This window comes from Pocillopora damicornis, chromosome 6 (assembly GCF_964200805.1).
Source record: "Pocillopora damicornis chromosome 6, jaPocDami1.2, whole genome shotgun sequence".
Classification (NCBI taxonomy): Eukaryota; Metazoa; Cnidaria; class Anthozoa; order Scleractinia; family Pocilloporidae; genus Pocillopora; species Pocillopora damicornis.
In genome coordinates this window covers 338,675-351,449 of record NC_142675.1, presented here as the reverse complement: position 1 = coordinate 351,449, position 12,775 = coordinate 338,675, and the positions used below count along the sequence as shown (strand labels likewise).

Here is a 12,775-nt window from a genome sequence, read left to right as displayed (position 1 = left end):
TTTTATAACGAGACTGCATTTATTACAAGTCAGCTGTTTCCCAAGTAAAAACAAAATGGCGGCCGAATTGTCCATTTTAGTAAGTTCGTTTCTGGAGACGAAACCCGAGAGTTATACAGCCTTTTTTCTTGAATGCATAGAATCAAAACAGCACCTTAATTTAGAGGTAAGTAAAATAACAGCTATATTTAAAATCCTCCGTTCAAATACTTCTTGGTATGTTTGTTTTCATTAGGTGGGTACACCACGTGCAATCCTCACCCGGGTAAAATATAATTTTTTCTATCTTTTACTTCAGAAAATTCCGGATGGCTGGATAGGAAAAGTCAATAGTCTTCTTAATTCAAAGACTGACTGGTAAATGTAGATATTTTTATTGCAAGGTGATATGCTGTAAACAGAGCGATGTAGGCTGTTAAAGGGGATATCTACTTTAACTTAGCTGGTTTTTACTCATTCCCACCCCCCCCCCCCCACCTCCTCACCCCTTTGAAAATGAGAACGACTAACAGCTCCCCCGTCCTTGCTGGATGAAAATAAAGACAAAGACAGACATGAGACATGATAAAACAAGCAAATTTAATGATCCTTCCCCATTCATTATGTAAAAGGTAACTTACGCAAGTACTAGCCTCCCCATCATCAAATTTCATAAATAGTGGGCCAGATATCAGGGGGATCAAATGACAAATAACTGGAACATTTCTCTAAATATAGACCTTACCAAGGATTTATGGAAAAGTCTTAGTGCCTTTCCTTTTCCACAGAACCATGCCATAAATGTTGCTTCATACATGTAAGTCTTAGGAACTAGATACACGCTCTTACAATTAACCCAAAAAGCTTTCAACCTCAGTGTGCAAAAAGAATAAATGATCTGGTATTGATTAATTTTACAGTTGGTTAGGTGTTTGTCTACTTGGAATAACAGTTGAACAATGTGATACAGAAGCCTTCAGGACAAATTGTTCATCATGGCTAAGAGGTCTTCTCCAGATAATTCAGGTAGCTTTTCAGGTTGTTTTCTTTGTCCTGTCTTTTTTTTTTTTTTTTTGTATTTTGTTTATGTTTTTGTTTTTTTTTTTTTGTTTTTTTTGGGCTTTTTTTTTCCTATGGTTGTTTTGTTGGCTTGGGTTCTCCATTCATAAATTTTTCAAAATATTATCCAGAATTTTTGACATAGTTTTTCAATGCTTATAGACTTCAAAAAAGTCAAGTGTCCTTCAGTATTGCAGCAAGATCCTTGATAACATTTTAAAACATGCAGCAGAGGTAAGAGGATGCTTTTAAACAATATTTTTTTTAGCAAGACTCCCAAAGACTATCACATTGTACACTTATTAAAAAAAATTGCAATTTGCTTCAAGTATACTCACCACCTATTATAACAAAAGTTTTATTGTTCAGTTTTCAGAATTATCAAGAGAGTTGTCTAACTCAGTCCTTCCATCCATCATTTCAACCTTGTTGGCCAACAAATGTTCAGTAAGTGCAGCATTAAAAGTAATGAACTTATGGAAAGAACAATACGTACAGGAGCAAACATTGCTTTGTTTTCATCCATGATCATGTCTGTAATTATTTGTAGGACGAGAGCTCAGTGTTGTTGATGCTATCTTCATGTATTCGCTATTTCCCAGGACCTTCAGGACCCTCCAGAGTAAGTAATTTTAATCAGGCTCTCGTAAGTGCTGTAGCATGATTGACAAAGCAGTTAAAGACAAATTATGACTCAGTAAGGGGTCCACTTTTGACAATGACCAGTGCCAGAAAACTCATGCACTCATCCTTGCAATACTGTAATGCCTTCCATAGCCAGTTCACACGCAATACAATAGTTAGATTATATCGTGCGTAACTAATTCACTTCTATATATAGTAAGTCTTACTATCACAACATAGTTTTTATAGTTTTTTTTTTTCGGCCAAGTCTGCCGAAAGTATTGTCAAGGGTTGCAACTCTAGGTTTAGCTCAAGGTCACTCACATCTTTATGTCAGCTACACCTTTATTATAATTTTATCTCTTTATTTTCAGAATCAAATTGAGAAATTTCTTTTACCACCTTTAAATTCATTCTGCAATGAAACAATGAAGGTATGTTGTTGTGGTCAATTGAACATTTTGAACAGCAGGCTTTTGGTTGATTTCATTCAGGCAACTTGCGCTGCATACTTAACAAACTTGGTCTTAATTTATGCTGTAATGAAGTAAAAAAATGGACAAAATTACCAACAAGAAAAGATCTTAAGACTTATCGGTAGACTTTATGTCTACCACTCAGAAGCCTGAAATGAGCATCCAAGTGGAGAACTGGCAGCAACTGGAATTGTTCTTCCTGACGTCAACATATGTTGTAATTCCAAAATATTTAAGATTTTTAGAGTCAATAATAACACCTAGATGAACAGTAAGCAACAGTTGTAAAGAAGACTTCTTTTTTGTTTGAGTGCAAGTTAAGAGAAACAAAAACATTACTGTGTATCTTTTTTTTGCCACAGGCTGCATGCAATTGCTACGCCTTGTTACCAAGATGTAGTCGCAGTGGGTCAGGTGACAAGCAACAGCTGTGTCCTTGGAATATACAATGGAACAAAGTACTTTGTACAATTCATAAACTCCTTGATAGCGCCTATGAAAATGTTGAGCCAGGTATGTTGTTCAGGATAATTCTTTTCTTCATCTTAATTTATTGAAACAGTAAATTGTGAAGTTCATTTACCAATTTCACATCATTTACTCCAGTTGCCAACAAACCCTCCCAAGACTCAGAAAATGAATCCCTTCCACTTGGTGATGTTCCAGCCACAGAACCAGACCGAACACACACTCTTATCACAAGGTTGAATTCATTGCTTCACCTCCTCTCAGGAATGATGAGGTAACTTGTTTCCCAGGGACACATGTATGGACAGAACTTCACAATCATATCCGTTGCTTTTGTCAATTTTTTCTAGGAATGTTAAATATATGATTTTCATAAAGTGATGAAAATATTTCCTCTGTCATTTTAAGGGAAGAACATCTAAAAGTTGTGGCAGTTCCTATTGATTCTACAATGAACCTTTTAGTGAGAATAATGAATGTGACTTGCAACTCACTGGTAAGAGTGAAAATTATATATTGATTAAACTGCATGAAACAGTGATATCATAGGAGAATGGTTATTTACCTAATGAAAGATATATTTTTCTAGAAAAATAACTTGTGGACCAATCAGTGTTCAAGGAACTTTTTTTGTATTAACATTGGACATTCATATTTTTAAGCTTGATTTAAATGTTTATTTTGCAGAAAAGTGCTGTTGTTGTGGAATCAGTGTTGTTGAGAGCAAGTTTACCATTAATTCATACAAATGCTGTAGATTTGTTAACCACACTTATCACAAGGTAAATTATTTAATGTTTTCTTTTTAACCAATATGTTAAATATTATGTTTCATATGTTTGTGACAATACTAAGCATACTTGGTCTTGGTTCTTCTGTTGTTATACTATTTTTATGAATCTCAGTTACTGGGCTACTAGGTAAAGTATTTTAGTCTTAAAAGGCAAGGTACCTTGATTGTATCCCAGATATAGGCAACCTACTTAAAACATTTTCAAGTTATGCCTTTGAGGCAACTTTGATTAAAAAAAAAGAAGAAGAAGAAGAAGAAGGAAACTTTGAGATGGTGTTTAAAGTAATAGGGCCAGACTTTGACCAAACCTTTTCACTCTTGGAACTAATCAGGAAGTAATTTCTAATATGTATACATTGTCTGGGAAAAGGAAATAAGAAAAAAGGAAAAAAATTGGAATGGGATGATTGTTTGATTTCACACCAAACTGCTTAAAATTTTAAATGTATAACTGCAGATAAAAAGGAGAATTGATTTTGAGAGCTTGGAAATGAAAGGGTTATACATGGCCTGAGCTGCATACTAGAATCCCGTTTATCTATATTTTCTTTCCAATGGCACAACAGGTGTAGAAATGTGATGCTTCCATATTGTGACTTGTTGATAAAGCTTCTGGTGCAAGAGCTTACATGGACTAAAACTCAAGACCCTGCTTATGGCTTCAACAAACCATACAGGTTAGAAAAATAATTGTGAAATCTTCATCCTGAACTTGGAAAAGTTACCTTTAATTTCCTATTTTAGTATTATTTTGTGAAGGTTTTTTTATGTCATTTGTCATCAGCTACTTAAAATAAGTATCCTCCAGCAGTAGAAGGAATGTGAATATCTTGCAATATGAATTGGACCTAGAGAGCAGAGCTTAAGGAGTTTGCCAATGTATTCTGAATGATCTCTGAAGGATCTCTTGGCTGAGACAAAATCCTTCATCAGAATAACCAAAAACTACTTCTCCCACAAGATAGTTACCTCTTTTTTCAGGAAATTGAGGTGTTCTGTGTATCACTGCATGGAGCACTGGGTTCAACTGACAAATAGCCTGCCTGAGGAGGGTAGTGTGGTGAACAAATTGATGTCACTCATACTTGATGACATTAGGCCATTAACTTCTCAAACAAAGGTAAAATTATGAAACACTTGACAAGGCTTACAAATGGCATTGCAATTAACTTACACAAGTACGGATTGTGCTATTAAGATACAAAAACTATTTATGACTTGAAAACTTGACAGTTGGGTTTTTCAAGAAGTCAGCCTTTCTTCTTAAAATATTTATCAGTTCTCAAAGTAGTCTATTCTTGAGTCAATCATTTTTGGGTGACATCACCTGTCATGTGTATAGATAATCAACTGACTAATAGTATTTGCAATCTACCTGTGAATGAAAGAGTAGATTCCCTGGGCTGTCATTCAGTTTTAAAGCAGTCGTTACTTTTGGGATATTGTGATTCACTTCTTCACCCATAATAGTGAGTGAGCTCAGATGTAACAGGTGTTACAGGTTACAGCCCTAATTGACAGCCCTGGGATGCAAGAAAACATCCAAAATAAAAAATGAGTCATTCAAAAATTTAGGGATTAGAACATTAATCAAAACTTAAAACAAAATTCTCAAAAATGATTGCTTATCACCAGCCCTATTTGAGCACTGACAGGACAGTGGATGTGTCATGCTTGTAATCGGACAGAGTAATAGGACAGTTGACATGACATGCCTGTGTAGGTGGACAGCACATGTCACGTGCATGTGCTGTCGCAGTGTATTTTGCCAAGTTATCTGTTGTTTTTGTTTATGAAAACATATAACCTATATCTAGTTTCTTTCTCAAATGTTGTCATTATTTTTGAGTAACTGGTAACAGGACTTTGTTTCAACCAATTCTGTTTGTAACCATACTCCTGCGTCACTGTTGTCAGATTTTTATCACTGGTATGATTGCAGACAGAATTAGACTCCACTCAGTCCTATTACCAGTATTTATTGTTCTTCCTGAGTGAGATTGTGCCTTACAAGTTCGTTCAATTCTTTTCCTCTTTTGATCTGTAGTTGATACCAAATCCTAGCTGTGGAAATAAACAGCAGTCAAGAAAGGTACTGTTACCAGTACAAAGACAGAATAGAAAATGAAAATTTAAAAGTTCTTCTTGATAATCTTTTTTGTACTGGTGTGCATTTTTTTTTTGGTAGGGGAAGAAGAGGAAAATGCAAGAGGATGTTGAGCAGTTACTTACAGGTCATTGTTATAAAGTGCTACTGACAATTAGATTTTTTGTATGTGGTTTTCCTTCATGTTCTAATTGCTGACTGTGGGAATGTTATTAAAAATTAAGTGTCGCCATTTCCAGCGAGGCCTGAAAATATTTTTACAGAAAACAAAGTCAAACTAAATAACAACCTCATGACTTCCCCTTTTTATTACCTTTTTTTATTACTAATTTTGATTACTATTTTCCACAGCAGCAGCAAAAAACTCTTTATTTTTCTATGGTTCAGTGGTGTATAATTACACTCAAAGATTGTATTCTCCCATTTAGTTGTTGAAATTTAAACTTCAAAAAAATCAGCAACAACAACAACAACAAATTCTGATACAAAAAGGGTTCAACAGAAATTAATGCAAGGAAAGTAACTAGCAATTGCTAACAACAATGCTTAATTTATGTTAAAGCTGTTGGGGGATTTATGCATGATAATTTAGAAGTCTCAATTTCTTCACATAAGAAGAACAGGTTGAATCTCTATTCCATAATTAAGCAGCATTAAAGAACATTTTCTGCTCTATATCAACATATTTACTGTTGCAAAATGTTAACTGCTTTCATTCATGGGTTCACAGGTCAACAAAAGATTGATGAAAATGCAAATGAGAGTGTTACATGCAGAGCACTCAAAGGTGAAATAAAATTTAATTAGTTCATCTCATCTCAATAACAAAATTTTTAACTCTTCAACTCCCAAGGTTTTATTGTTAATTCTCCCAGCTATCTGCTACACATTTCCTATTAAATTAGTTACGAGAATTTGGTGTTAGATCAAGATTACATTGTTTACCCAATAAGTTGGAATATTCTCATTACCTTTATGCTGGATAAAGTATAGATATTTTAGTGAGAAGTTACATTTTAATCACTTCTGGTTGTTAAAAGGTTAACTGTGGTTTGACTAAACTGTGTTTTACATCAACACATTGAGGGGAGCCAATTATCAGTAAACTACTCTAATTTATGGCCCTGAAGTTTAACATTGATTTTATCATCTTCAGCCTTATGTGCAGTATTGATTGCAGTTGAAAGTGACATTCCTCGTGATGCATTAAGGGTCAGTAACAGTAAATATGTTGTTTTTTGCTTCTAGAGATGAACAAATGATTCAATGTTCTTATCCTCATTTCAATTTTTCTTTAGGAAGTGCAAGTTGTCATTGTCAAACTGATCATTCAATGTCAGCAGTCTTCATTCAATGGTTTCCCCATACCTTACACAAGTGCATATTGTCGACAGGCATTATATCATGCTCTACTTAATTGTCTGCTCACTAACTCTCATTGTGTTCCACCACCTGTGCATCATGCTGCAAGATTGTTTAGTTTAGGACTGCAGGATAGGGATTTTAAGGTTGGTCAGTTTTGATTCAGTAAACATTTATTTTACTACAGCTGGAAATAAGAATTTGAGGCTTGTGAATTATCTCTCACAGGTTGAAAGCAATAGTAATTAAATCTTAGAGATCTAATTGTTGATTCTCCCCTTAGCAAAGAGCTAACACTCAAAATGGTAGCTTTGAAACTCTTAACAGAGGCCAGTTTATGTTATAAACTCAGTTGATAATACTATATTACCTTGTTATACTTTCCCACCAATGCAGCACCACAGTTTCTTTAGAAACTTACCCCCTTTATAAGTGCTCAGCTGTTTTGAGTAGCCTGTCAGCACATACAAGACAAGCACTTTTGTTCATATTGGTTATTCACCAGTGGCTCTTAGATTGATTTCACTCTGGACAATGACATCACAGAAAAAAACAGGCTATATCTTCAAATATTTCATAAAATAATTAGCAGTAACACTCTTTCCTAGGTATCAAGTTTCTGCCAAGAAGCCTTAGCTGTAGTTAATACCATCATTCACCCACGGATATTCCCACAAGTGTGTTCTGCACCAGGGCCTTTACAGCTTAACACCTCTGAGGAGCATGCAAATACAACAGAAATGGCCTCTTCAATTACATTTGAGCATGTTATGAATACAAACTGGCAAAGTCTGAGCAGGGAATCTGAAAGCAATAATGGAAATCATGCTGATTATTTACAGACAAACCAAATCCCTACGGAGCAAGGGGAATTTGGAGCTAGAGAAGGGGGAAGTATGGATAACAGTTTTGTTATAGATGTCGGGAATCAAACAGTACAAGAGTCTATACAGAATGAAATATCTTTTAATCAATCTGATAAGTCTTTTACTAGTAAGAGTGATAAGGAAAGCCAAGGTAACAGTGGAATAGATAAATCACCTGCTGATGCAGGAAACACAGCCAGCCAGATCTCAACCCAACCTCAGAACAATGAGTCAAGTCAAACTGTCTTATCAGAAACATTGCCTGATGAAGACTTTGGACCTTCTCCACAGTATGCTAGAATATTTGAGCCCAAGAGAAGGAAAACTGATACTGATAATTGCAGTTCAAAGGAGAAAATTTTAATTAACAACAACAGTACATTGCCCACAGCAAATAAAGATCAACTCACAGAAAGTGTTGCAAATAGTGATAATACCTCCTTAAATGAGGTAAGCTAGTAATCAACACAATAGTAATAACAATAATAATAATAATAATAATAATAATAATAATAATAATAATTAAGCAGGCTGCATTCCACAAGGTGGCTCTTCCTGTCCACTGTTTCCAAGGCAAATTGGAAGTTGGGATGTAGGTTTTTGCAGAGGGAGGAAACCCCAAGGACCTGGGGAAAAACCCACATAACAAGGAGAGGAACCAACAACAAACTCAATCCACATGTGACCCCAGGTGTGGGAAACAAACTCAAGCCACCGCAGTGGGAGGGGAGTGTTCTTACCTTTGCACTGTGCCACTTTTTTGCATTTACTTAACCATTCATCTGTTCATTTCAAATGAGTTTTTTCTGAATGAATCAATTTTCAGGAGAATGAAAATGATGAAACTGCCCAGATGTTAGCTGCATTTGTAGACTCGTACCCAGACTCTGATGAGCAAGAATTTTCATGAGTGTTGCAACCATGTGCCTCCCTAGAAGACCCAGTTAGGTTAACTGTACCTCTACACAAGAATCATATGTGCAGAAACAGCAGAATACATCAGAAACTCAAATGAAATTTAATGAAGGAAGCTGACTTCAGTTTACTACACCAACAGAATACATGCTCAAGCTGTGTAATGGAGCAAAATTAAAACCTTGATGACACTTAGTTATTAATTTGTATAAAGGGAACTCAAAAAAGTAAACTTTTGCTGGAAATGTAACAGCTTCCTCCTTCACTTCCCAAAAGAAAGGATTTCCGGCTCACCCCGTTGTAGATCATAAGAATAATAGCTCGTAATATTTTTGACATTATTATTATTATTATCATTATCATCATTATTGTTATTATTACTACAACTAAGTGCATCAAATAAACCACAAATTATTTTATTTATATCTCTCCTTCATCCTATAACACCACTTGATATCTACTTTAATTTAGTTTTTTTTTATTATTATTAGTAATTTTGAAATAATTTTTTCCCTTCTTATGCCCTTTAGGACACTTTAATCACAGACTTTCACCAAGACAAACACAGTTACAAGTAGGCACATTAGAGGGCATAGTCAAAACAAAAGTTTATGCAAACAAAACCTGCTACAATTTTGAGCCAAGAAATTTTCACAGTTTAACTTTTAAGTTTTAAAAAATATGTCAAAACAAATAAAAAACAGGAATGTCACCGTTTATTTTATGAAGGTATATTATCAGTGCCACTTTCCACTTCATTTTCACTGACAGTCCGTAGTAAATATGCATCAACAGTTCCTTTCTTTCTGTCCACCTCTAAAGCCTTTGTACTTGCCAGATCAAATTCTTTTTGTAAATTTATTGCAAACTGAAGGTCTTGTTCTTCTTGTTTTCTTCTTTCTTCAAGGAATTGTAGATTGCTCATGTTAAAAATATCACTAAATGTAGAACTTGATGAAAAGATGGAATCCTCTTTGTCTTCAGAGGAATTTTTTCTGAAATTGGATTTACCATGACTGCTTTTATTCTTTGATAATCCTGTTAACAAAGTAAATATAATAATTAAGATTATACATAGAGGAATTCTTGTCTGTAGAATTACCACACTTTTATTTTGTGGCTTGGAGTAAAACTTTAAGCTCTTGAAGTAAATAATGTTCAATTTCAACTACATAACCTGTCCTCAAACTTTGATTGCCAGCAGCATGTTGTGATTTCTACTTTTAAAACTGAAAGAGATAAATACCTGGATCTATGGTATTTATGCAAGTAAGGAAATCATGACTTTCAACTTGCCTGAGAAGAAAACCTGCTTTCAAAATGTTGTATTGTCTTAAATAGAACCAGGCCTTCATTAGGCATAGTACTGGCAACTTTCCAAGAATGTAAATAATATTTGAATGGAATACCTTGAACATCACCAGGAGAGGTATGCCTTGTAGGAAGGAACCACCTGTCTAGTGTACTGTTACTGTGACCAGCTTGAGTACTCTGTCCTTTTATCTTTTTTCCTTTCACAATTTTATTCTTGTATGGGGTTGTTGATAAGCTTTTATTTTTAGGCAGCTGTCCCATTGAGTTCTGTAGAAATCCAAAGAGCAATAACACAAAGATTCCAGTGATTAGCTTCAAGCTAAACTTCAACAGAAAAGAAACTTCTCAATGATCCACTATGCTCAAGCTACTGTATACTACTCACCTGTCCTTGTTCCTCCTTTATCATTTTTCTTGCAAGTTCTTCATCTTGTAGTCTCTGGTATTCTAGAGACCTCATTAATCTCTGTTCCTCTTGTTGTAATTTGTAGATAACCTCTTCACTTGCCTTCATTTCCTCCTCTCTTGCTACTTTCAACTAAGACAGATATTTGAAAATGACATCAGATAGGGATTGGATATTCACTTTGTCTGAGGTATAAATGACTGTTTGTGATAGAAAGGTCATTACATTAGAGCTCCAGACAACTGTCAGTCATTAGGCAACATCTGCCTTAAATTGGCACCCCTTCAATTAAATTTCAACTGGGGTTAGACATTATGTCTATGTAAATTTGTTCACCAACTGGTTAATAAAATAGAGATTCAGATTTGTTACAAGAAGAAATTTTTTTTCTAGTAGCATTGACTTGTGTTAAGAATTTCAAAGATATTAATAATGCCAGAACACATTGTTCCATCCTTTAACCTAACTTTAGGCTTAGTCAGGGATAAAATAATTTGTGGATTGGTACATTAAAGAGATTTTAAAGCTGTGTCAAGGATTAGCCCTTCATCAGAGCAAATCTGATTAGCTCCCACAGAGTGCTTGACAGTGCTCCCTATGTCAGCATTAGAATCTCTCTGCAGTAGCCACAATTCATGTTATCAACTTAATTGATAAAAACCAAACTATCATGTTATACTCCCCCCCTACTGATGCAGCACTACAGGTTCTTTAGAAACTAACCCTCTTTAGTCTAAAAGAAATATTCTTTCAAGGAAAAAAAATTTTTGCATTATTGTCTCAAGGTCATCTTTACAGGGCAAGTAGTCTGTTTCTACAAGTGTGACTTGAGTCAAAAGCCATTTTTGTGTTGAAGAACAGTGATCCCTACATTTCTCAACCAATATTCACAGAGGAACACCAATGCATGCTGGCTTAGGTACATGCAATGAGTTAACTGTTGTAACTTGCCTTCCTCATTTCCTCCTCATACTCTTTACGTAGTTCCCCATCCTTGGATAGGGTGCGTTTTACTGGTGGCATATCTGTACCAGTGAAATTGAAAAAAAAAAATACAATTTATGACAGAAAAAAAAATGCAGGCTATGACTGGTCAACACCATTGCAGAATCAAGTTGTACCCCTTGTGAACAGATTGCAATCTTTCCCAAACCCCCCCCCCCACCCCTCCATTTTTCTTTCTCTCCGGAAAACGGATTATAGAATACCTGAATCACTTAATACCAGTGAGTATTGAACAGATTTAGAGAAAAAAGCATAGTCTCAAGATTTATTAATGGGTTCAACGAATAATCTCTCCCATCATAATAATCTTTGTGCTGCATTCTACTAATGTTGCGCGAGCTAATTAGTGGACAAAAATAAACCTTTATACGTAAATTTTATCTTTTTTTTTGTGCCTTAACTGTTATACTGGGACCTCGATAGTGTTGAATTTCAAAGTTTTGTTAATGTTGTCGACGAAAGCATTAGCGTTATAAAACTCAAACAACAAGGTTTTCTAACCAAAGATATCGTCATCATCTTCACCACGTAATCTTTTGCGACATTTCTCTGGGAAGAGCTGCTGAATTTGTCGCCATCGTGCTACATTAACCAGTGTCCCATTTCGCGAATTTCTTCTCGCCCAACTTGAAATCCTCATTCGACAGAGAGGGCAAAGGAAATTCGCCTCCTCCACATTTTGCTTGAAGCACGGCCAACACAGCTCGTGTTCGCAAGGCATTACTACAGGTTCGATAAGTATTTGCAAACATATGGGGCACGTGAAGTCTGAGGAAGAATTGGAGATGACATTTTCTTCACATGATTTTCGTTTTTCTTGCTTCTTAGGGATAACGACTTTGTTCAAGGCAGCTCCGTCGTTCTCTTCGCCGGCCGCCATCTTGGATTTCAATTAAATGTATGCTAATATTTTCGAAATTTATTTTGGCGCGAAAACGAACCATTGGCTTAGATCAGCACAGATCCAAGTCCAAATTCTCCTCTCATGACGGCGTAGTGAAGAGAAGATTGTGGCCCTTCATTTATTCACTATTCTTAAGAATTTTTTCCTAATATAATTTAATTTATAGGAGATTATTGAGCCTAGAAATTTACAATCTGCGTGGTTCATTTTATTTTCCTTTCTCTTTTTGTGGCTGTTTCTATTCTAAATTGAGAAACGCGCAAGCGTCAACTGGCGGGAAAATGGAAATGGTGTTAGTGGCGGGAAAAGTGGCGTACGCCATTCCTTCCTAAAGCTGAAAGAGCTTCAACATTTTGTTATTTGTTTGCTGTATATTCTAAGAAATTTTGACACTCTATTCCTCATTTCCCGTGTTTTCCGTTTCAACACTGGGACAAGAAATACCCCTACTGTTATAGTGAAAGATGCCATCAACAGAAGTTGACACGTCATCCACA

General features: G+C 35.4%; 2 protein-coding genes across 3 annotated transcripts; one reads left to right on the top strand and one right to left on the bottom strand.

Annotated features, from left to right (window-relative positions):
- Positions 1-28: 28 nt before the first annotated feature.
- LOC113686327 (proline-, glutamic acid- and leucine-rich protein 1) lies at positions 29-9,068 on the top strand. 2 transcript variants are annotated; one of them, XM_089209426.1, is made up of 21 exons: positions 29-166; positions 299-357; positions 900-1,005; positions 1,201-1,272; positions 1,408-1,485; positions 1,589-1,660; positions 2,037-2,096; positions 2,501-2,651; positions 2,745-2,880; positions 3,015-3,102; positions 3,294-3,388; positions 3,966-4,076; positions 4,381-4,519; positions 5,447-5,491; positions 5,588-5,633; positions 6,237-6,293; positions 6,663-6,718; positions 6,805-7,014; positions 7,477-8,184; positions 8,561-8,660; positions 8,691-8,829. In XM_089209426.1, the coding sequence occupies exons 1-20, from the start codon at positions 56-58 to the stop codon at positions 8,642-8,644; spliced, it is 2,484 nt and encodes an 827-aa protein (XP_089065552.1). In that variant the 5' UTR covers positions 29-55; the 3' UTR covers positions 8,645-8,660; positions 8,691-8,829. The 2 variants fall into 2 exon arrangements, with proteins under 2 accessions (XP_089065552.1, XP_027059739.2); XM_027203938.2 differs by having other exon boundaries at positions 8,561-9,068.
- On the bottom strand, positions 9,045-12,290 carry LOC113686328 (uncharacterized). The gene is made up of 5 exons (XM_027203939.2): positions 11,876-12,290; positions 11,321-11,394; positions 10,349-10,501; positions 10,059-10,230; positions 9,045-9,687 (listed from the first exon to the last, which is right to left on the bottom strand). Exons 1-5 carry the CDS (start codon positions 12,252-12,254, stop codon positions 9,371-9,373), a joined length of 1,095 nt encoding a protein of 364 aa, XP_027059740.2. The 5' UTR covers positions 12,255-12,290; the 3' UTR covers positions 9,045-9,370.
- Positions 12,291-12,775: the final 485 nt, after the last annotated feature.